The following is a 26,376-nucleotide window of genomic DNA, read 5'->3' on the forward strand; positions in this document are numbered from 1 at the left end:
GCTCTCAATGCTTTGGTGGCCTTCCCCACCAGCCCAGTAAACTGAGGCATCCTCAGCTCCAACCAAGCAAACCTCATCTTGCTATCCTAGTTTGTGAAAGAAGATTGCTTCTTTAGATGCAAAGCTGACCGACTAATGACAACCTCCACTAATGCTGCTTCCAATTTGTTTGAGGAGGGAATTGTCATTTCCTTATCTTGGAAGAGACCTATTTCTTTGCTTCCACAATTCCCACACAACCAGAGAGGGACTTGCAACCCAAAGACATCCAAAGAGGGCAGACTGGTGAAGTAAAGGCCAACCCTTGAACAGAATAAGAATGTCAATGTCATTGGGAAGCGCTGAAATGCAACCCAATTTGGTGCAGAGCCACTTCCAACATTCTTGCAAAAAGGGGCAGCCTAAGAAAAATGATCCACCGTTTCTTCGTCCTTCCAATAGAGGAAGTATCTCGAGGGATCTCCAAAACCCATACGCCTGAACTTGTCCGCTCTTCACTTCATATTCTTACCTCTATGGGTTTTAATAAGGAAATTTTCTACCATAAATCAATCTTGTAAACTTCAATGAAAAGAACAAGAAGTTTCAACTCTATTAGTGTATTTGTTTAGCTTTTTTAACTTTTATTAACCACATATCAGCCTTTAAGAAAATCTGATGTAATTTATGTGATATATCTGAGAAAAATCTATTGAAAGTTTCATCTTTTTCAAGGGATGTTTATAGGAGATGTATATGAGATGCAAATAAACTTCATTTGAAGTTTACTAATGTCTAGAGACATCTCTGTATAGGTCTCCCTGAGGATGTGTTTCCATTACGAAGATGAGTACAAAGGGTCAGGGTATGAGTCTCTTGGTAACTATGCGTTTTACTATTATTTTTCAAATTGTTATTAATTTTTTGTTGTTTTTACTATGTTAGTGTAGCATAGGGTTACATTGTATTTTTAAAAAAAAAAACAATTTTCTTGACTTTTGTTTATTTTAAAATATGTTACATGTATAGCTTATAATGGATGCTAGTTTTAGTTTAGTGGGCCAAGGGAAGGGCAGGGTTGTCAAATTTAACTGATCGTCATCTTTTTGGCAATATCACAATGATTGAGTAGCTTTGCTGAGGCTAGGGTTATCTTTGGCACTATATTGAGCATAGTAGCAAAAATCGTTTAGGGAAAAAATCGGCAAACCAAAAGTATAAGATTTTTTGAAAAAATGGGGAAAAAATCGGATTTAAAAAAAACATAAAAAATTGTAGGAAAGGAGACAAAAACTCTGTTTTTAAATAACTTCAGGGCATTTCCATAGCATACAGATATAAAGAGCAAATAAAACAGAGTTTAACCTGTGAATTGTAGAAAATTATTTTTTGTTGTTTATATTCATATTACTGATTACATAGGCAAATAATCAGTTAACTTTTTAAGAGGGCAGCCACCAAATACACCAAATAGTTGTCTAAGTCAGATCAAATATTAACCAAGTCTATGAAGTAATTGAGATCATAAGTTAAGAGACAAATAGTAAAAGTGAAAGCCATTTTGAAGTGATCCAAGAATTTCATTGTGATTGAGGCAAGGAGTTTTGTAGGATTAATTCAATATTTTAGAAAGCTTATTAAATCATATTCCACAATTGCAATGTTTTATATCATAGTAACAAAAATCATTTGGGGAAAAAATCGGCAAACCAAAAGTATAAGATTTTTTGAAAAAATGGGTAAGAAATTGGATTTTAAAAAATCGTAATTTTTTTAGAAAAATAGACACAAACTACTTTTTTTTAAAAACTTAAGGGCATTTCCATAGCCTAGAGATATAGAGAGTAAATAAAATAGAGTTTAACCCATGAATTGTAGAAAATAGATTTTGTTGTTTGTATTCATGTTGCTGATTACATAGGCAAATATTCATTTAACTTTTTAGAAGGGCAGTCACCAAATACACCAAATAGTTGTCTAAGTCTGAGATCAAAGATTAGCTAAGTCTATCAAGTAGCTAAGATCAAAATTTATTAGACTGAGATCCAACTATTGTTAGGAATTTAGTAAAAGTGGTGTTGAAATGTGGCGACTGATTAGCAAAGTACTGTACACATGACTTACACATACATAGCAATAGACATATACACAAACAAATAGATATGCACAAACATATGTACCACAAAAACACAAACATATAGAAATAGACTCACACAAATAAATAAAGACATGTACACCCATATAGACACACACACAAAGATGTACATAGAGATACACATAAATACAAACATGTATAGACACAAACAAATGAATAGAGACAAAAACATAGATACACACACCAACACATACATATAGACACAATTATACACACACACACATGCCAAACATATATGCATATGCTAGACATACATGCAAACAAGCCAAATATATATACATACGTACAAGCATACATTTGACATACACACTCACACTCACAAAAGCTTAGGTGTGTGCCCATACTATTGTTAGGAATTTTTTTTGCCGTTTTTTGTTGATGAAAACCGACATTGTAATAAAACCCTAAAAAGGCCGACTTTGTTTGTTGCCCTAAAACGCATGTTATAAGTGGCTGGGATGCTTAAGGCATTGGAAGGTTGATGTACTATTTTTGCTAGATAATAAGAAAGATTGGACGGCTGTGTATGGTGGACGTAACCCATTCTGGGTGAACCACGTTAAATCTCTGTGTTATCTGTGTCCTGTTTTATTTCTTTATCTTTTGTATTTAAATCTGCATATAATTGTTAGTTCATATTTGCTTCGGATCTGCTTGAAACCCTAACAAGTGGAAGCCATTTTGAAGTGATCCAAGACTTTCATTGTGATTGAGGCAAGGAGTTTTCTAGGGGTATTAGCTAAGTCTATGAAGTAGCTGAGATCAAAATTTATCAGGCAGAGATCCAACTATTGTTAGGAATTTAGTAAAAGTGGAAGCCATTTTGAAGTGATCCAAGATTTTCATTGTGATTGAGACAAGGAGTTTAACCCATGAATTGTAGAAAATAGATTTTTGTTGTTTATATTCATATTGCTGATTACATAGGCAAATATTCATTTAACTTTTTAAAAGGGCAGTCACCAAATACACCAAGTAGTTGTCTAAGTCTAAGATCAAAGATTAGCTAAGTCTATGAAGTAGCTGAGATCAAAATTTATCAGACGGAGATCCAACAATCGTTAGGAATTTAGTAAATGTGGAAGCCATTTTGAAGTGATCCAAGACATTCATTGTGATTGAGGCAAGGAGTTTTCTAGGGGTAGTTCAATATTTGAGAAAGCTTATCAAATCATATTCCATAGTTGCAATGCTTTATATTCCCTGATGGTAATTGGTAAGTCTTTTATATTTGGTAGAATTCAACAAAAGACATTTGTTTAGTTGAAGTAAAAGATTAGCAAGCCATTGGTTTTGACAATACCTAGCTTGCAACTACTATTTTAGGTAGAGACAAATTTTAATGATTGTGTTTTGGAGGCTCTTTTATTACAACTATGTAAGCATGTTTGTTGTCAATCAGATTTATTTCGTGGAGGACTTTAGATATATTGCTCACATAATGAATTGTATGTCTTTGTTTGAGCACAAATTAACTATATCAATTATAAATTAAAAATCATATATCTATATCTACATATATTAAATATGTCTTTGAACTTTTAGTGTTGTGGTAGAAAAACTCCATTGGTGAGGTAGTCACCAAGGTTCAAACCCCTACTAGGCCATTGAGCTCGTGGGATTTCTACCTTAGTTGGGTCATTAAGCTCGTGGGTTTGAACTTTGAACAAGTGAAGTGTGGGGAATGATGAACCCCTTGAAAATGGACAAAATAACAAACTTTTTCAACGTTGATTCCACATTGACTCTGATTTTGTCTCAGACCAATCCTATTTCTAAGCAATTCTGTAATTTCACGCGTGTTTCTAGGGTTTTGCAAGTTTTTACAATGATTTTTTCACTTTTTTTTGCCATTTTTGGGGTTTTTAACATGATTTTAACGTAATTTAAATGCAAAAAATCTTTGAAAATTGGGTCAACGATTGGTCAACGGTTTTTTCATGAATTGGGATTTTTTCGGGGAATAAATCGGCTAGCTCTAGGATTTAGGATTAATCAGGTATAATCGCGATTTTTTGGAGACTATTGCTTCATTGGTATTGAGTGCTAGAACAAGTATAAGAGCTCATAAAGTTGAGTGAAAGCTCACTTGTATGCCATTGTCGGCCATGGAATCTAAGTTTATGGTGGGTCGAACATACATGAGTTGCCAAAATGGCCAAATTCTTGATTATATTTAGGAGCAAGAATAAGTAGATAGTGCAATTGAGATTCCTTTTGTACCACCATAAATGAGCATTCCTTTTGTCCTTCTCTCACAGTGTTATGATTAACCCATTGAAGCTGTAAATTGATAAGCTTACCCACAAGTATGCCCTGTACATCTAGATTTGGGAAGGGTCTAGTGAATTTTGCCTTGTATCCATCACTAACTTCAACATCTTTATATTGTGGCACCCTTTTGGACAAAGAAAGTATCTCTATGCTATAATATTTAAGGGTCAAAGCAAATGTTAAGAGATGGAAGGGTGTGATCGTCTTGTTCCATCATTCAACTATGATTGTTTGCACTTGTTTGAAAAATATTTTTGAGGGGTCTCTATTCTTAGTTGTTAGTGTGTTTTTGTTTTTAATGTAGTCAATGTTGTCATATATCTTGCTCAAATGTAGTTGATTTGTATTGGCAAATCTGATCATATTTAGGATGAACTTGGTGAAATCAAAGATCCTACACAAGCCAACCAATCATCATCCAAGATCAATACTTTGACATTTTGGGCTCTCTATATAAAACTGTCTCCAACGGTTCAAAGATTGTTAATTATCATGCTGCTTAATGCCTCATCTTCACAAGTCATCTCAAGACATTTGTGTGTGATGAGAATCAAGTGTCAACAATCTAATATGGTATTTAAAAAATTAAAATAAATAAAAAAAGTAGATGATATAAGTATTAAGAAGTAAACTGAAATAATAAATATCGAAAAATGATAAATGTAGATTACATTATTACTAGCAAACTCAAATGTAAATTAACAACTCCAACTTGGAGGACCTCAAGCTGGTTTGTGACATATAACGAATTGGTGATTAGAAACATCCAAATTTCCTCAACTTCAATGTTGATTTTTTTGATCCGCTCAATATGTGTGCCAAGCTTTTACATCATTAAGTTGAGTGATTGGATGACTATTTTTGTCCTAAATATGTGCCCATAACTTACCTCAACTAATAATCTGCTGCCCTTCAATTTTTAGTATCGTCCATTATGACTTGGACAACATTTTGAGTGCCCAACCATTATAGCTTCTCTTGTAGCTACATGTTTTGAAGTGAATAAATAGTAGGAAAATTGAAAAACAAATTTGAAATTAGTAATCACTCTACTTTGTGATGGATGCCAATAATGCAGACACGCAATGGCATGTACATTAAAAGTGCCAATAATGCAGACACGCAATGGCATGTACATTAAAAGTGCCAATAATGCAGACACTCAATGGAATGTTATTTCTATGTACCTATTCACTGGTTCAACTATTTTGACTCTTCCATGGGAAATGCCCTAGGGTGTTGGGTGACATCCCAGTGATGGACAAGGGTGTAACTCCTCTTCTTATCCCTACTTGCTCTATCCCCTGCAATAAAGGAAGCGGCATTCATACACTACAAACAAAAACCTGTTAAAATAAAGAAAACCTCAAAAAGCATACGAAAAATACCATACAAAAATGAAAACTGCCTTTCAAAATCTTAACTGTCGCAAAAAGATCATTTCTGATCCATCAAACATAGTTCCTAGCTAAAACTATAATAACAGAATAAATTCTTTATTCATCTGATTTTAACATGAGTTGCAATCAGTTTGATAACAACAATCCCTAGTCCTTGAATTGTGGAATTACATAAAAGTTGAAATTCTGAGGAAAGGGATTATGTACATATGTTCTGAAGCAAACTAAACTAAAAAAATAATTTTCTTGTAGTTCAAATATTAGTGTCCCCAAATAATGGAAGAGTTTTTTTGTTCCTGCCAATCTTTATGATGGTCGGACATGGTATGGTACATTGTCTGTCGTGTTAATAGAACCATGCCACTGGGCAGGGAGTACCAGGGATTCTTGTCAGGGCTGTTAACAGAATTCGTGTTGATAGATGGGATATGTTGTGACCTAATCACACATCACCCCATTCAAAATGGGGACCCCCAACTTTTTAGACCTTCTCTGTCTTTTGGTTTTCGTTTCCTTGGGGTCTTTTGGTAGCAATCTCGTCAATCCTCCAAGTCTGCAAGTGAGTGGGTTCAATTTGATTTCGTTTGAGCAAATTTGGTTGACTCTAGGGCTCGTCTTGTCAATTTTAGGGTTTCTACCTTCAGTCCTAGATTTTAGGGGTTTCCTTTTAGGGTTTTCGAACACTGAATGTTGCAATGGAGTCAGGACCCCCTAAGGAACCAACACATGAAATTTGATCGAATTCTGAGCAACTTTCTATTTTTAGAAAGTTCCTATTTTTTAGGGATTTCACTGCCTCCCGGAATGTCTTCATTTTACCGAAAATCAAACTTACTATTTTTAGTAAGTTTCTATTTATAGTAAGTCACCATGCGTCTTGGTTTTGGCTCTAACTTTGACGTTTGAGGCACTTTCTATTTTTGGAAAGTCTATTTGTGACAGGGTCCTCACAGGCAGACATTAAAGACTGAGCTTTCACGATCATTTCTAAATTTGGAGAATTGAAAAAGTAGGCATAGTGATCAAAATTTGGCTAGGTGTGAGCATCCATTCCAGAAGTGGAAATGTTGATCAAAATTCTCTAAGTTTGGAAGATTCACCTCTATTCTTGAAATGGCATCTTAAGGCATCAAAATTGTTTGTCTGGAAATCAATGAAATTGTCAAATTCCACCACCCAGGTGAAATGGTGCCCAAATCCAGGCAAGGGCATGAAATTGAAGGAGTCATGGAGAACTCCAAAATTCCAAAATTCTATGACACATGCAAAACTGTGCCCAGGTCTTGGTCAAGGTGTCAAATAGGGGTCATCAAGGAGAATGAAGAAAATGCAAAATTCCATGCCTGGAGAGGAATGGCACACAAGAATGAGATAGGGCGCTAGAATGAGGTATCCATGGAAAACCAAGTAAACTCAAAATTCCTTGACAAAGTGTCTAGTGCCCAAGCAGGCGGTCTGGCGCTAAATCAAGGGAAGCATGGAAAAGCATTGAAATAATGAATTCCTCGGCAACAAGCAAACAACACCCTAATGTGTAGTTGGGTGCTAAAGGGAGATGGGCATGGAAAATCACTCCAAAGGCAAATTTCCACCATGAAGTGTTCCTAGCGCCCAAGGAGGAATGCTCAAGCAAGGTTATCATGGAAAAACCCAAAAAATTGTGAATTCCAAGCCAAGGTGGAAATAGCGCCCAAACACTAGGAGGGGTGCCAAATCCACTATATCATGGAAAATGAAGAAATTTAAAACTCCCATCTACAAGGCAATTTGAAGCTCTAGTCAAGCAAGGGGGCACCAAAATGAAGCTATTAAGGATTCCTTCACAAACTGGATTCCACGCCCAGGTTAAGAATTCAAGGAGTTTTCCAAGACAATGGGGAATTTGAAGGTTAGGAATGGAATGAAAAAGCAGGAAATCTCCTCAGTAAAAATTTTGAAAAATCTATTTTTAGACGCCAGGTCTCATTAGAATTCAATTTTTTTTGCGGATTTGGACTCGTGAGAGAATTCTCTCTCTCTTGGCCTGGGTCCTAAATTTTAGGAAAATTCCTAAAAATTAGGAGATGGTGGAAAAGCATGGAAAATCTCATCCAGAGCAAGGAAAGTCAAGCCAAGTGGACGTATAAGAAGGAAATCAAGTCAAACATTTAAAAAATCCCACCAGAAATTTGAAGAATGGAAAGTAATGAGTTGGTAAGGGAATATTGTAAGTATGACGCACAACTCAATGCAGTAAAAGAAAGTTCCAATTTGGAACTCAACTACGATGGTGGAGCCCGTTTGCATGGTGTTGTGGAAAGGAAAGTATTATGCATAATTAATACAACTGCTTAAATTGACTCCTCGCCAACTTAGCAGCATATGGGAAGAGTTCTATATAAATGCACAAGTGTAATTCATTTCTCATGTGTGAATTTAGAGAGAAGAGTTGGAGAAAGTGAAGAAAGTCAAACTTAGAGATTTTTTTCATCCTTTTCAGGAAGCTTTGTTTATTCCTAGGATGACAGAATCAAGCAAGGCGGCAACCATCACCAGGCAGGCACAAATAAAGGCTGAGATGAAGGGATTCCTTCCGGAATCTAAGATGGTGTCCAGGTGGAAGGAGATCGATGATACAAATTTAGGAATGTTCAACATGGCTGCCTTCAAAATCAGGATGTTTGGGACAGCAGGGCACAATCCATCTCCTACCACTGCCAGGATTGTCAGAATTGGAATTGTTGCGACAACAGGATTTCCCCCTTTTATTCAATGTCCAAACTTGATTCTAGAATGTAAAAAACACTACAATCCGGAAAGGAGGACAATTTCAACATCAAGTGGCAAGTTGTTAGCCACCTTGACTCCAGAATCAATTGGTGAAGCCTTCGTAATTCCTTCACATCATTTGATGACTTACCAAACTATGAATGGAGCTAAGGCAATATATGATGCAAGTCCTGACAGATGTGCCAATACTAACAACAAGCATTGATTGCAAAAACCTAGACCACACATCTCCAAAATGCCTAAGACACTCACCATTTTCGAGTTCAAATAGGAGTATGTGGACCTGATAGTGACACTCACCATTTTTGAGTTCAAATAAGGAGTATGTGGACCTGATAGTGATGCTAAGTAGGATAATGGGATGTTCACATATTGTGAATTTTGAGTCGTGGATGTTTTTCTACATTGATGAAATCATGAATGCCAATGGGCTGGTGGATTGGGTCAAACTAATCAGCCACTACGTGCATGAGCAGCTGAAAGATTTGAAAGAAAAGAAGTCCCAAACCTTCTACATGAGCTCCTATATAATTTACATGCTTGCAAGGATGGGAGGCTTTGATGGTCTGCCAAGAAAAGGAGTCATGGGTTGCGGATCGACACAACAGAAAGTTCATGAATGTTATCCTTAGCTGCACCTCTACAATACTAATTCTGTAAAATTCCCTAACTAGGATTTGATACCAATCAGTTTTATAACCAGGACATTGCAGAAGATTGTTTGTGCAATATAACCAATGGTGGAAATAACCTCTTATACAACACCTCTTAGTTAGGTGTCTTCCTTATTTGCATTGATTCTAGTTCTATTTAAGTAATCACCAATAAATATACAACTAGAGCAGTCACTGTAAACATGGAATCAATTTATTCTTTCAAAGAATAGAGGTAAGTTTTGTGTCATAATGCACCTGGCTGGGCTTTCTGTTGATTAAACTTCGCATCGATTCATCAGAATATACAATGCCTATATAATGACGGGTTTGGTACTCTGCATTCCGTTTGCACACCACGATGCCCCTCCCGCAATGACTAATTCCTCCCGCGTTACATCCCGATTTTGGATTGCTATGATATTGCTGTGACGTCTTGTGCAGTGGTCAAGTCTTCGGTTTCTGAGGTGCGATTGGTAGGAAATGTGATGCTTTGTCTGTGATTCCTGCTGTTCAACACACACGTCGTGGCAACCTAGAGTCACCGCCGTCTACAATAGGATATAGTTGGGTTTCACTTCCCCCTCGATTCCGCTGTAACACACACGCCGTGCAATTTTGGAATTCTCGTTGATTGCGATAAGATGTGTGATGTCGGGTTATACTTCCGATGACTCTACTATGCAATATACACACCCGTGGCAACTTGGAACCCTTGATGAAGTTCACTTCATTCTAGTAAATCGATTCTCTTCCAGAATCGTGAAACCAATAGGTCAGTTGGAGACCGACAAAAGGCAAGATGGGTTTGAGTGTTACACACGTAGATTCAAATATTTCTTCCACACTTTTGATTTTATAAAATCCCATGCTCTTCCTATCGTGAGCCCATCCTTTATTGACAAGAGTTGGTTGAATTCCCGTAATAGTTAAGACTAATTACGGCTAAACAAAAATACATATAATTGCAACATATGTCTTATAAATATTAATATAATTGCAACATATGTCTTAAAAATATTAATTATTTATATAAGTGAATGGGGACTTTATATAAGATAATTAATATTCTATACATTCGTGATCACTTATTAGGGGACATGACAAATTCTTTCAAGCTAGCGAATGACACTCTTACCATGTACCTAACCAGACTTATGCAAAATGAGCTCCACACTAGAGTGTCACCATAGGCTAGGGCATTCATTCAGAAATTTGGAGCCACGTTCATACAATTTCCAAAGTTCACCTACATCAGAACACAGGGATTCAATTTCCAGCCATATAAACTGCCTCAGTATCCATTTGACAAACTGATACTGCTAGAACTTATGAGTTAGTTGACCACATATGATCAAATTTAGAAGAACAAAAATAAGTTGTTTGTTGAATTGCCAGTTGTCCTTGGTGACTATGTAGAAGTGTGCCCGAACTTGGCAGCAGCTGAGAAAGAAGCAAAGGAGTTGGCATTCTACACATCCAGATCTCACTACGATCCATATCGCAAGATCAGAAAGGTTGCAGGATTGAAATTTGTGCATATATTTCACTTGGAGGACTATTGGGAAGATGCAAGGGATGATTTTGATGTCAGAAGGAAGATTAGGACTTGGTGCAACCAAAATTCGAAAAGGTGAAAGATCAACCTATACAACTCCCAATTTGGTCAGAACTAGAAATTGATGATCTTGATATTTTGGCCAGACCAATTTTGAAATTTACTAGACATTGGGTTGATCGGCATATAAGAAGGCGGAAAGAAGGAAATGTCCACCTGACTTTCCAATTGATGGGAAATCTTGATTCCCACAACGAGGCTACGAGAGGATCTTCACAAGGTGAAGAAGAAGAAGTTCAACAAAGGGAGGCTGATCCTAGAAAGGGAAGGAGTGTTCCGAAGAAGCCGCGAACAATGAAAAGGAAGGATGCTCAGCAAGAGGTCCCTTAGGAAGAACCCGCGCTGAAGAGAACGAGAGTAGAAGGAATGCAATCACCAGCTAGCTCTTCCAGCGTACAAGAGGTGGAAATGTTTAAACAGGAGAACCCAGTTGATCCACCTCAAGGTAATCCTCCCAACATTGCTCCAGCACAAGATAGTCTCGACACCAATACTTCACATAGGCCCGATCAGCCAGGAGAACAAAGACAAGAAATTCCTCCCCATCAAGATAAACCTCGCCAAGACAGTTTCATAGAAACCATCCTTGAAGAAATGGGGGGAACATTGCAGGAGCCCGCGAACATGGAGATACAGGATCCACTGGCAGTTGTTCCAGATTGGTTGATGGACAGGTTGAGGAAAGAACCGGAGGAAGAAATTGATCCAGCATGAGAGTTAGAAGAACTTCTGAAGAGGATGGATCAGCCAGCGGAGAAGAAGGCTGCCCGAAAATTTTCCAGAGTTATGAGGAATGAGTCCGGATCCAGGACTACACATTTGGTTGAGCCCGTGGCGGATAAAGACAAGAATGAAATTGCGCCAAGTGACTACATAATTAGAGAAATTGACTTGGGGTGCGCTTCCACGATGCAGGTTGTGGAAGATTTTGAAGGGTCTTCTTTGGCAATGAAGGAATAAATGCAAAAACTAAAGGAAAAATGCAAAAGGCTAAAGAGAGAAAGCCATGCCTTATGCAACTATGTCAGAAGCTTTTAACAACCACTCAGAGAGGTTGACCCTTACGCCAAAGAATGGGTAGAAGATGTCTTCGCCTCAGATGGAAAATTCATTGAAGATCTGGCTCATCTTCATTCCAAGCTGGCTACCCTTCTGAACAGGGTGGAAATAGTGGAGGGTCTATGGGAAGATGTGCACATCTATCAGGACCTCACCATTCCACGACTCAGGGCTTTGATGAAGATTTTGAAGCAAACATTGATTGATGGGAAAGCCATCCAGGAGAACGAAATCTACGACTTCCCAAGGTGGTTTTGCGCCATTTGCTTCAGAAAGATCATTTTTGAAAGGTGTAGCATAGAGTCTTTAGCTCTAAAAGACTCAATTAGAAGGGTGCAAGAAGAGATTGTTGGTGCCATCAAAGCATTGTTTGCGAGGCAACTGAATGAAAATGGAGTGACAGTTAATTCTTTGAGAACTCATCTGCATGAATACTTCTTTGTCGGATCATTTTCCAAACAGCACTTTGAAAATGTTTCTACATTCTCCAACATCATGAAGAAGACATAGGAAATGGTGCTAGAGTGGGAGAACTTTTTCTCCAAAGGTGAAGAGGAAGTCACATTGCTGGAGTATCAGATTGAGAGTGCGCCAAGTGTCGTCGTGGGAGAGTTGGAAGTCGTCATCTCCAAGTTCATAACTTATGCAATCAATGATTGTGACAATGGTTGTCCATTCATGGACGAGAATCTTTTAATGGAGTAGTGGCAGCACATTTATTGCTGGAATAATTTGACCAAGTGGTGTACTGGTAAATGCATGGCAGATTTATGATGCATTTTTTGCATGCAGCCACCATATTTATGGTTTTATGACGGATTCTCTTTGCATGTCGCCGCATGTAATGGTGGGCATTTATGAGCATTTTGCATGGAGAATATTCATGGCATGGGGTCAAACTTGATGAAGTGGTGCATTAAATGCACGAATGGATGCCAGTTTGGGGCACATTTGAATTTATTGTATATGGGCTTTATGGGTATTAATTGTTTTGATTCCCACCTTGTTGGGGAAGACCCTAATTAGGGTTTTGCATGTAGCCAAGGCACTAAGCCTATATAAAGGGGTGACCCCCCTCATTTGTGGAGGAGGAGAAATCGATTTCAAAGATTGTTGCTATAAGTTTTGAAGCAAATCACTTAATACATTGTTCGGTTGTTGGTGTATTCTTGTGTTGTTTTAAGACTTGCATGGTCTCACTCTCTTCATTTAGATTAGATTTGCTTTTAAGTCATTAGATTAATGGGATTTGATAGGATTGCTTGTTGTGAAGTTTGTGCTCATACCTTTGGTTTGCAGTTGATTGTTGTCGACTATGCAAGGTTAGTCTGAGACTATTTTATGTGTGGAATTAACTTTGATTATCGGGTGGATGTTGTTCAAGTTGATGGCATTCATTGATAATCTGAAAAATTATTTCACAAACCCTGAAGATTGCACCGCCTTTGTGTAGGTGTGCTATGCTGGCAAAGCGAAGTGTGGTTTGATTTTGCGCAAATGATCCCGTCTCTTTGTTCTTAGGATTAGATTAGACTTAGCGTAGCTCTCTTACCCCTTTCCTCCTTACTTTCCGCATATCTTAATCCAAAAAATCCCCAAAAAGAGCTTTTATTGATAAATCATTCGCTACTTGAATCCCTTGAACTACAAGTTTGTTTAAATCTTCTGTGAGCATATGTAAGGCCCCTTGGATTACCAATGAAACACATCTGGTGACTGAGTCATGTCCGTGCATAAAGGAACCTTGGAGTTAGCTGTTTGATCTTTCTGCAATCTTAGCATACGGTTTAACTTCGTTCAAGAGAGAGTAAGGTGATTGTTGGTAGCTTTATTCTGTGTTAGACGTCGTAATAAAAAAACACGTCATGAGGATCCTAGTGGGGTTCGTAGTTTTTCCCAAATCAATGAATATCAACAGCCACAATGACAATACTCACTCAAGAGTCAACCAAAAATGGAAATTGACGAGGAAGATTAATTTCTAGAATAGCATTAGAATTCATATGTTTCCCATTAAGAACCTTAAAAGAAAATAAGGGAACAAACTCTTACATAAATGATTAGGTGAATCCACCATAAGAAATATGCTAAGTTGTTGAATTTGGGATTTTTTGGGTGATTTTTGGTTCAAAACATATCGGAATCGGATTCTGAAATGAATCTGCTGTGGGTGCATCCAGAATTTGTGCTTTTAGATGCTAAAATGTTTCCAAAATGTTTAGTGATTCTAGTTTGATCTTCTTCAGACTCTTGATATTCTTAAGACCTATAGTGTTGATTAGTGAACTCAGAACTTATCTATCTTGAGATTCTAGTTTGATCTTTTTGATATTAAAAACTGAATTTAAATTAGTTTGTTATGTTTCAAAATTTGAAATTTGTAATGGTTTTGTTTAGCATGAACGTACCGAAAATGTACCATACCCCCCAAAAAATTTCTACTGTATCAGTATTTCGTTCTTACATACCCGTTCCCGTTCCTTTAGCTGATTTGGCAACTTAAGAAATATGTTGGCATGCCTTTGTATTTTATAGATTGTCTCTTCATCTCCAAATATGGTAGTATTGACTTTTTTGTGCACTTTTTTAGTGTGTTGTGCGTTCATGCAGAGACTTAGGGTTCGGGAATATACCTTTTAACATGAATATTGAAATATATTTATCAATGTTTTTTGTGACTGACCATTATAGCAATGGGAATTCAGTTTCAATTTTTTGTAATTTAGTGGAAGAAGCACTTGGCGTTTCAGTGTAAAATGGATCATTGTGTTGAGACTGCAGTAATTATTTAATTGTTCCTTAACTGCAGTGTGGTAATAATGGAAGGGGATCCGAAACCAGAAGCAGTTTCAGGGCGAATGTCATTTCAAAATTTCAATCCGTCTATTGATGTACGGAGAGGAAAGCATGCTCTCTGTGACTGACAGTTGTGATATATTTTTTCTGCTTTGTTAAGCTTTTTATTATGTGCTGTTTTAGGAGCAGATTCAGAGATAAGTTTTTATCTTACAACCATTGCTTTTCAGAAACTGAATGAACACAAGGAAACTCACAAGCATAGGTTGTTCGCTGTAAGCAGAGCAGATGGAAATGAAGTGAACATTAGCAGGTTCATGTCTCATTTTAATTTTGTTCTGTAATTGTATTTAGTATTTGCAAAACAACTATCTGAAGATCACACATTCTTATCTCACTTTCTCTTGAGGAATAAATGTTTTCATGCTAAAATGTTTGGCATTTGTTGTGGATTGATGGAAAGCTCTTTTGAAGTAAAATTCTAAATTATTGTATGGCAGAGAAAATGAGGCATCAGAGTATGGAAACGATGAGTTAAACAAGGACCAAGAAAATGATGTTCCAGAAGATCTTAAAAGAAAGAAACAGAGAGTAGATGAAGATGCACGAGGCTCATATTCATCCCCAAGGGATTCTACACAACATGATGAAAGTCAATCCTCCTCAGACAAGGGGAAATACAATAGGCAGGAACGGGGCAAATTAGATTGGAGATTGTTAAGGCCACCATTGGGCCGTGCAAAGCGATCATAATGACCCTATTTGGATCTTGGTTTGAAAGGTGATGTATTTTCAACTTAATCTCTCTTAACAATTTGTGGTTTCATACCCATTTCCAACAAGAAAAGACGGGCCATTGAAAATTTATTTTTATATCAATGTATGTCTGTAATGATTTGTTATGCACGGAATTGCCAGTAATCCACAGTTAAGCTCGTAGCTTTGAAATGGATTGTGGTCATATTGTCTGATTGATATATTCTGTGGGTTTGAGTTTGTGGCCAAAGTACGTCACTATGAAAGGAATGTTGAAGCAAATGTTTTCTGTAAATGTATGCATATACATTATTTTCTACACTTATGAATGCAAGCTTTGACCTGCAAATCTTCTGGTTATAATAATCTTTGGATATTCTGACAGATTGATACATTATATGGATATTAAGTTTGTCATCAATTTTAAATATTGCAGAAGCCTCAAATGTAGTTTACTGCAAGTGCTCTATTACAAATCATTGGAATGTCAAATTCTATACTCCTTTTTTCTGTGCACAGAATTTAAAAGCACCATCATAGAAAATTCTTACAAAATAAAAATGAAGGCATTTTGGGAATAAATAAACTTCATTTCTGAACTAGGAATATTGTGAATGCTTGGATTGCAAATTTAGAATGCAACTAAGCAACAAGTGTCAATAAGAACAGTACGAATTACCAATATTAAGGAATGTAGTAACTGTTCTCTTCTTATGGTGCGATGTTTTTTTTGCGGTTTACTTGATACGACATTTAATTGTTCTAACTATAGCATATCATTAATGAGTTGGAGGAAATACAAGTCCTCTTGGCTCATTCCTTGTCTATATCACGAAATGTTTGAATAATAAACAATGAAGAAGACAATGCATTGGTTGCCAGTCTTATGTGTAGAAGAAACAAAGCCCTCAATACTATAGGATACATTAGGCTTTGCTTAGAGACAACTCACAAGATGTTCTTGTTAGGACTAGGTGTTGCACAATTTGTAAATCTAAGGACAATTTAATTATTTAATTAATTGTAATTTTGGGCCCTCATGGAGTGGGGATCTACACTTGAGAGGAATATGAAGATTCTTTGGATGACATTATGCGACTTGTAAAAGAGCATGGAAAAATGGGTTACATTCTGGATTAGGAAAACCATCTTTGACCTAGTAAAAATAGTCATTTATATGAAGGTTGTTAGTTTAATTGGTATTCCCATTAGGAGCTTGTGAGTTACATTGGATTCTTTTGGTCATAGGAGTCAACATGCATCTTTGGGAGTTACATTCTTGTCATGCTTAGGAGGTATCAGCTAATATTTTTAATTGAATAAAAAGGGTTTACACACTAAAAAATAATAAGTCATTTTGTTTGAAATTGACTCAATTTTAATTTTGGTGCTAACTTCGAAGGCTAGTGCCAATTTTTGGAATTTGTGTAAATTAGGCTTTGGGGAGCTAGACATCTTATTTGACTATTATATCTTTATGTTTGATGAATTTATAAGTTTGATGAATTTCTAGTGTGATTGACACTTTCAAGATGAAGCACTATTGGTGGGAAAAGGTTGGATAAAAGCCTAACTTGTGCTTAATATATTCATTCAATTCTGCAAACGTTTAATCAATCCCTTAAAATTCTCCATAGCTTGAGATAATTGTGAGTAGTAATTTAGGTTTGGCGCATTTTGGGAGATATTTGAGGTTGACTATCAATGGTCATCATTTTTGTGCCCATACTATTAGCACATAATTGGATTTGACATCCACTAGCAGGTGCATGCATCTTTTGACACCTTTAACCAACCTAGAAGTAGATCCAATTGCAAATCAAACCCCTAGGTGGGTAAAACCAACATAATAAAGGAGAGCAATTTCATGGAGATCCGAATAAGCTCTAGCAAAAGTGGGCAAGGTGTAGTTATAGGCATCAAGGTAAAGGAATCAACAAGGGCCTTAGATCAATTCTCATCTTGGTTACCTTGTAAACAAGGGCATCTTATCAACAAAATCAACTACATAAGTCAGATCCAGGTTTCTTAGTCATGAGACTTCCACACCTCAATCCTTAGTTGGATGTAGCTAAAAGCTTTCCTCAAATCCAAGCACCTCTCAAAAGATAGGAGTTGGTAGAAGGTGGTGCTAGGGAAGGAGGAAGTTGAAGGAACTCTAGCAAACTAAATCGTTGTTGAATTTCATACTCAGATTGAATAAGGCCTATTCCTAAAGCTTCATCTTGGTGCAATTGTAGGATTGACGCTTGCATTTATGAGGCCCTCTTCCTCTTTGCAAAGAGAAGTTTTCTTTCTCATATGATATTATTGTTGTATCTTGAGAATTGGCTAATGAAAGATATTGTTACAAGGATATTTGATTTCCTCCAGAAATTACTAATTTATGTAGACTTGGGTGTGTTTTGATTTCATTAAACAAGGTGCATTGGATGAGTCCATTGCTACGGATCTAATAGTTCTTTCCATTTACAAAATTTTCATCAACATTTGTAAGGGCTTAACACTTATCAACAACTAATAATTGATGAACTTTGAACTTGGAGTTTAGGACTTGAGTATTGAGAGGTTATTACATTGGTTTAAGAGCAAGCAATCCTACCAGCCTATTGAATGAATTTTGTGTAAGCAATTGAGCCAAAGGGGTTAGCAAACTTTGGAGAGGGAGAGAAATAACTAGAAACAAAATCACAATAATTAGGGTATGGATTAGAGACAGGGGTAAGAAGAAGATACAAAATTAGGATAATGAATAGAGATTTTTCATTCAACGACACAAACAAATGACATAGAGATAGGAGCAAATGGCAAAACAACAAGAGCAAACAACACAAATAACCCAAATGTTGCAAAACATGAATACTTTTAATAAACTTACACAAAATAATGGAGTAGAAATTCACACAAATAAAATTTGTACTCTAATGGGAATGCCAAATTGTCCTACATAGCTCACATTTTTGCTTAGAGTGGAGCTGATCTAAGAAGAAGAGGAACCAATTCCAACAAAAAATGATTTCAATGCCTATGAATATGAGTATTTGAGACTTGATTCAAATGTTAGCCACAATATCTCGTACATAAAATTCCATAATGCTAAAATTGTTGAAGAGATTGTAAAACCTAAGGCAAAAGGAGAAGACAGTGAAGGAGCTCTTCCATTAGATGATGATAGGAATTGGGCATAGTGAAGCCAATTAGGAGAGAGTTTTGAAGTAGATAAATGTCCTCAAAACGAACATTCAAGAAGAATCAAGTTTGTATGGATGACAATAGTTGAAGATGTATATTAATTTGCGCTAAAAGTTGATGAAAAGTTGAATAAAATATTTTAATAGGGAAATGGCCTCAAAATGAACATCTAAGAAGAATTAAGTTTGTAAGGATGGCAATAGTTGAAGAGGCATATTAATTTGCGCTAAAAGTTGAGGAAAAGTTTAATAAAAAATTTGAATAGGGAAAAAATAACATTATACACACCTTGGATTAGGAGAAATGTTGGCTGGTAAAAGAGCACTTAATAAATTAATGATGGATATTTGGTGTATATAAAAGTGAGTTTAGTTTGGAAAAGATATGAAAAACATTTAATGTTAAAGCTAAGGTAGGATTGGTGGGCTCTTGACAATTTTGTTTTAGCTTAGGATCACACACACAAAAATATACAAGGACACATATACATAGAGATACACACACACACACAAACAAATAGAGATGGAGAGAGACAAAATATACATACACATACACAAATACAGACACATGGATGTACACAAACTCATAGAGATAGAGACAAACATAGTCACACACATGCACATGCACACACATTCATGCACCCATATGCACACATGTCGATACACACTCATATTTTACACTCTACATACATACATTAATGGGCCTTCGTAGGTGGATCCGGGTAATTCTACCATTGCGAAAGACCAGTGGATATGTCTTGAACAGGGATAAGTAAAGCTAATTTCGATGGTGCATTGAAAGAGAATCCAAGTTCCTTGGGAGCTGGGTATGTTGTGAGGGATCGACAAGGGAACCTAATCGCTTTGGGTACAAAACATCTTTTGGATGCGACCAATAATGAGGTAGAAGTGCAAGCAATTCTAAATGCACTCTTCATGGCAAAGAAATTGTCTGTCTCTCACATTCATCTGGAAGGGGATTCAGTAATTGTTGTCAATGCAATCTTCAGAGGGGAAACGTTACCATGACACCTGAATAAATATACTAAAAAAATTAAAGTCCTCATAGCCACATTTGAGGATTTTAAACCATTGCATGTGAAGAGGAGAAATGAGATAGCAGGCACACTTTCTAATTGTGCCCTTCATTATTATTGGATCAATCGGGGGATTTGTTTGAAGATTTTCGACACATGGTTATTGGGATTTAGTGGCCTTGTCGACAACATATTAATGATGTAACAAAGTTTATGTGTGGAGAGTGTGTGTGGCGACAATTAAAATCATAGAATATGTAGTTTTTTTTGCTTATAATTTGGTGATTGAAGTGAGGTGAAGACTGTTGTAGAACAAGGGAGCAATGGAGGCGGATTTTTCTCTGATATCGCCAAAGAAGCAACAACTCTACTTCTTGGGTCAGATATCTAAGAATCGTTTGAAAGGGATTTTCAAAATTGATGAGCCATTGTTTTGGCAAATCATCGACCTCATTTTGGGAGAAGTATTCAGGAGGTTGGAACATCGATACCGATGTAATATTGACATTGCTTCGGCATTCATGGCATAGACATTGGAATTGGGGTCAAAAGAAGAGAATCTATGGGTAATGAAGGAGTGTGTTCGCCTAAAGTGGTGCCATGAAATGGTGCCAATTTTGGCTGTGGCGGAGCCGAGGATTGGTTTGCGTGCCCAATCTGGTGATTGGTGTAGAGTGGGTGAAGGGGAACCACTGTTGCACCCCTTCTTGGTGTGGAGTGCTTCAAGCGATTGAGAGGACCGTAGGGCGGAGGCATTGACTTCCTAAAGGATTTTTTTCATGCCAAAGAGAAGGAGAAGGTGAAGGAAAAGGCGACATTGGAGAAGACAGCTGATGGCAAAGTGAAATTTGGGCCGGAGCACTATTGGTACAACGACCCTATGGGGAAGCTGAAGAATTCTTGAATGTGCAACAGGTACTCGCTCATAATTTCTGGTGTTTTTTAATGTAATGTCTCTGTTGTAGTTGGATGTAGGGCTTGAGAGGGTTTCTAGGCAGGGCCCATTTTGGTTCTTTTGTAATGGCGGGGTTTGGTTTGCTTGGGCTTTGGGTTTGTAGCCATTTTGTTTAGTCGGGGGCTTTTTGGTGGTGGTTTAGCTTTTGGAGATTTTTTTGTAAGGTTGATGGCATATCTCTGTAGGATGGCATGGGTGTAGTAGGTTGCAGGATTTTCTTAGGATGATAAACTCTTATTTTGTAGTGTTGATACCTTTTATATTAATATAATAGACCTATTTATCAAAAAAACAAAAACTTTTAACTCGTTAAATCAAATGAGTTTAAAACATTATTAAAATAGACTATATAATTAAAAATTGGGATCTTGTAGCAAATTGACAAGCGCACAATTATAGCAACATTTTGTCAAACATTTAAAAAAAAAGTAATTTTACACCTGCACGTTTTACATAGTTTTTCCATGAAGATTCCATTTCTATAGAGAAATCATTGAGGATTATTGGAGTATTGTAGATTTTTTGATCAAACTCATTAAAAACCAATCTTTTCCAATTGCATTTTCAATCTCTCTACTATACATAAATTGAATGATAAATAAGAGAAATAAATGATGGAAATTTGGTGTATGCAAATCTGAATTATCTTTACATAGTGATGGTTTAGTTTGGCAAAGATGTGAAAAACATTAATGCTAAAGCTATGGTGGTATTAATGGGTTATTGACAATTTAATGGTGGTATTAATGGGCTATTGACAATTTCTCTCTCTCTCTCTCTCTCTCTCTCTCTCTCTCTCTCTCTCTCTCTCTCTCTCTCTCTCTCTCTCTCTCTCTCTCTCTCACTTATATAAACATAAACATGACTTACACATACATAGCAATAGACATATACACAAACAAATAGATATGCACAAACATATGTACCACAAAAACACAAACATATAGAAATAGACTCACACAAATAAATAAAGACATGTACACCCATATAGACACACACACAAAGATGTACATAGAGATACACATAAATACAAACATGTATAGACACAAACAAATGAATAGAGACAAAAACATAGATACACACACCAACACATACATATAGACACAATTATACACACACACACATGCCAAACATATATGCATATGCTAGACATACATGCAAACAAGCCAAATATATATACATACGTACAAGCATACATTTGACATACACACTCACACTCACAAAAGCTTAGGTGTGTGCAGAAAGATGGAGGATCAAAAATTGGCCACAACCACTTTTTGGTCAATCTAGGACATGACGTGGGTGCATTATAATACACTTGCATTATAGATTGATAGTGATCACGCCTAAGTTGGTCACGATGGAGCCATAACTCACTTGCATTATTTCTCACATAAGATCAAAAGTAAAAAGAGGCAAAGCTCTTTTGAATTCAGGCTCCCACTTGCACAACAATAGATCACAAGAGAGAAAGTTTTTGTGTGATGTAGAGATGTTGTCAAAATGCCACCATGATGTCGATGAGGTTGAGGAGGTAGGATTTATTATTTTCTTAGTATAAAAGATGAATTAAATACCATTACATGAAAATCGTATTTCAGTAATTCATGAGAAACTTTGTTGAAAATCAACCTCAACAAACTCGAAAAATTCCTTGACATCCTCTTGAGATGCAAGAAAACCTTTTAGAACAAAATGAGTATAATAAAAAATAACTACAAACATTGATCAAAAGGTTGAGAAATTTGAGGAAATTAGTAAGCATAAATTTGACATACACACTCACACTCGCAATAGCTTAGGTGCGTGCAGAAAGGAGGAGGATGAAAAATTGGCCACAACCACCTTTTGGTCAATCTAGGACATGATGTGGGTGCATTATAGATTGATCGTAATCAAGACTAGGTTGGTCACTATGGAGCCATAACACACTTGCATTATTTTTGACATAAAATCAAATTTTAAAAGAGGCTAAGCTCATTTGAATTCGACTTCTCGTCTCCACAACAATAGATAACAAGTGAGAAATAGTTTATGTGTGTTGCAGAGTTGTTGTCAAAGTGCCACCATGATGTTGATAGGTAGGATTTTTTAGTTTTTTAGTGTAAAAATTGAATTAAATACCAAATACATGAAACCCCTATTTCACTAATTCATGAGAAACTTTAGTGGTGAAAAACAACCTCAACAAACTCCAAAATATCCTCTTGAGATGCAAGAAAACCTTTTAGATCAAATTGAGAATAAAAAATAAATAACTTCAAACATTGATCAAAAGGTTGAGAAATTTGAGGGAATTAATTCCCATCAGTGTACCCTCACCACTTCATTGGAATCTCTCACATAGATTCTATGAGTGGCCAAATTAACATGTGGTCAAATAAGAGAGATGAATCATGACAATTTATACCACCAAATAACCCTACCAATAAGCAGAAGAAGAAATATTGAAAAGTTGATTTGTGTGCATTGTTAATTGATACACAAACTAACACACAACTATGCAATAGTTGCAGGGAGTTGATATTCATTGGTGCTAAATCTAAGGAAATATTTTTTTATGAAAGGTGGTAGAAATGTTTTGACCATCCTCCATGCAACAACAATGGGGTCTCGTAATATTTATTGAGAAACTCCATTATAATTTTGTCCTTAATGGGATGTTGAAGTACTTTGACATGTGTGAATTCCAATATAGAGGTGGGGGATTTGCATGGGATACAGAGGGGGCATGTAGTGCCTAGAACCAAGCACAAAGACCCCTTGCTTGGCCAAACATTGAGCATGCCACGATCCCTTCCATTGTGAAGTAGATTGCTGAGGTGGAGACTAGCATTCATTGACTCTTTAACATGGATGATGTTACAACATAGTAGGACTTTGGCATAGGGTAATGAGAGCAAGGCTTGCATGTGTTAATGTTCATGTCACCTTTGTTGATCGTACAAGTCTATTTGTGATTATGGGTCCAAGGATGCTCAGGATGCATGTGGCTAGCCACAGGACACATCCATATTGGATGAAATAATGTTCACGTATGACTTGCTAGATATGACATTTGGCATTGGGAAACAAGTAAATTAGAATAAGGTCTAATGGAAGTTGCTATATTTTCATTTGAAATGTAATATTAATATATTCATCTTTTATAATTTAAAATTAATTTAAAATTGATTGTAATAAAATTTCAGGGTTAGATTGTTCACCATACATTTGACAACTCTTTAGCTCCCAATTACGTGACCGTGTTGAGTTCATCTAGGTATGTAATTAGTAAAGAAGTGGTAAACATAGTACATGTAAATATTTTTATCTTATTTGAATGCTAATCTTAAAATTCATATTGGATGGTGAGTACATGGATGATGAGCCTTCGACACCAGGACCTGCCAGTGGAAGTTGTCATACAACTTTCACGAAGGTAATTTTGACTATTTTTAATCATTATTTTTGTAAATAATGTTAGATAGATTTGTGTAAAATAACGTTGTTTCGTTTTCAGTTGATGGTATTAGTTCAGACTACTTTTGATAATCATGGCATAATGGAGGTGGATATTTTTGCGACAATTTTGTTTTCATTGCATTTGATAGAATTATGAGCTAGATTAGTGAATTTCATATTATATTTCTTGTTTTATCTCACATCTATTAGTGCCAATTTGAATGATATTCATATGTAGTTTAATTTGTTTCTTGATGCTTGTCAAAAGAGGTCACAACTCCATATCATGCACCTACCCCTCAAATGGATGAAGAGAAGAAATGATTGCTTGAGATTGATTATCAACTAGTGGTAAATGATTATTACTTTATATGTCTTTTGGTAATTTAATTTTTATATATTAATGTGTATATTTCTTTATTGTATTAGGTGGAGCTTCAAAACAATTTAGAGAACAGGTCAAGTTAGCTAGTTTGAAAGCAACCATCATTCAAAGGGTCATCAAATCTTCCCTTCCCATGGAGGGGACTAATTACATTATGACTTTTTACTACGCCTATATGGCTTTGTTGTAAGCTATATAACTTTCGTGTACTTTTTTTTTTGATATATAACATTATGTCTATATAATTTTTAGTTAGTACACATTTGTTTTATCGATGTTGCCTATATTTGCTATAAATGTCCAGTAGATATACATTTAATTCCTTTTAATTTTTGTTTGCTATCACTATGTCATGCTATCTAATTTAAGAGTTATAACATGAATGCTAAAAAACTCTAACCTTTCCATGTTTAAAGAATTTAGGATTCACCTCTTGGCTCAATTGATCTTTTGATTTCTTTTAGGTTTGAATGTATTATGTCATTTGTTTGTGAGTTATCTTCTTGAATATCTAGATGATTTTGAATTTTGAGTGGTCTGGTAGTTGCTTGGAGTAGTATTAGTATTAAACATGGTCATACACCTTCATTTTTTATGAGCGCATTGTATGCTTAGAAAAGGTGTGTGTTTATTATATGTTCAACATTTTCATGATCATGGTATCGTAATGTAGTTTGATCTTTTATCCATACTATAATTATATTAGATGAGCTGTCTTGGGTTTGGTGTCCTTTGGTCATCATTATTTTGTGGTGAAGAGGGCCAAGGGTACATCTATAAAGGTTTGGTTTGATATTTACTTTCTTATTTTTCCTTCAAAACTCCTTTGAAGTGGTGTTAGAGATTATTAAAGTGGATTAAGCTAGATATATATTTCAAGTTAAACCTTGATTAGGGGTCCCTTTTCAACTTAAGTAAGTTTCTATAACCACATCTTGAATGTCTTAAACTCTCTTTACTATTTGGGAGTTCAATGACCTTGTCCTTTTGAGATTGTAAGGAAAAACAATTATAGGTTATCTAAGTGTTATACACTATGTTTTTTTAATTATGAGTTTCTTGATGCATTTTTTGTATGATGCATTCTTTGACCAAATTGTTAAGATAGAATGTCATGATGAGTTCATGTGTTTTGTAGATTAGTTTGGTGAATCTATTAAATCCTTAGTGGGTTGTGACTTATAGAATTACAAGGTGGGTGATAAGTGAAGTAAATTATGGGTGTATACGATGAAAAATGATGATGAAAGCTATTGTAAAACCATAAACATCCAACCACAATAAAATCCTAGCTCTACAACCAAACATTCACCATACACCAATGAAGATACCTAAGAACATGCAAATCAACAAATGAACAATATTACCATTCACATGTCAAGTAGGGTTTCAATCTCCATTGTTTCCTATCTCCATTGATCTTGTTTGACATATTTTCTCTTAAATTTTATGTGGGCACAAGACTTCAACAAAGAACAAATTGTGGTTGATAGCTTGATTGCAAGAAGACTTGATTGCATAAGATTGATTGACTAATTAGGGTTGATAATGAAGGAGAGTATCCTCTTATATAGAAGACACTTTAGGAAATGGAGGGATAAGATTAAAAGGTGAAGAGGATAAATGGTCGGCTAGGATTAAATGGTAGGTAGAAGAAATAATAAAATAATGAAGGGGGTAGGTAGGAGAGGATTAAGAGATAAATGACATGTGTCATTCAAAGAAAAGTTAATGAATTAATTAAATAAATAAAGATTTATATAATTAATAGAGGAAGTGAAATCAATTAAATAAATAAGATATTTATTTAATTAAGAAAAAGACAATTTAAATAAATAAAAGTATTTATTTAAATTAAAAAAGGGCTAGAAGAGGTTAAATGAATTAATTAATTAAATAAAGATT

At 35.8% G+C, this 26,376-nt stretch overlaps 1 protein-coding gene across 2 annotated transcripts in view; it reads left to right on the forward strand.

Annotated features, from left to right (window-relative positions):
• LOC131052601 (uncharacterized) overlaps window positions 1–24,763 on the forward strand; it is a 90,344-nt gene extending 65,581 nt beyond the window's left edge. Inside the window, exons 3-6 of one of the 2 annotated variants that reach the window (XM_057987190.2) lie at window positions 14,717–14,798; window positions 14,934–15,016; window positions 15,204–15,484; window positions 24,516–24,763. In XM_057987190.2, coding sequence (XP_057843173.1) covers window positions 14,717–14,798; window positions 14,934–15,016; window positions 15,204–15,456 — 418 coding nt within the window. In that variant the 3' untranslated portion in view covers window positions 15,457–15,484; window positions 24,516–24,763. Of the gene's footprint in view, window positions 1–14,716; window positions 14,799–14,933; window positions 15,017–15,203; window positions 15,910–24,515 lie in introns of those variants that run through there. The other variant, XM_057987189.2, reaches the window with a different exon arrangement.
• The last annotated feature ends 1,613 nt before the right edge of the window (window positions 24,764–26,376 follow it).

The sequence above is a fragment of the Cryptomeria japonica genome, chromosome 10 (assembly GCF_030272615.1).
Source record: "Cryptomeria japonica chromosome 10, Sugi_1.0, whole genome shotgun sequence".
In the NCBI taxonomy this organism is placed as follows: domain Eukaryota; kingdom Viridiplantae; phylum Streptophyta; class Pinopsida; order Cupressales; family Cupressaceae; genus Cryptomeria; species Cryptomeria japonica.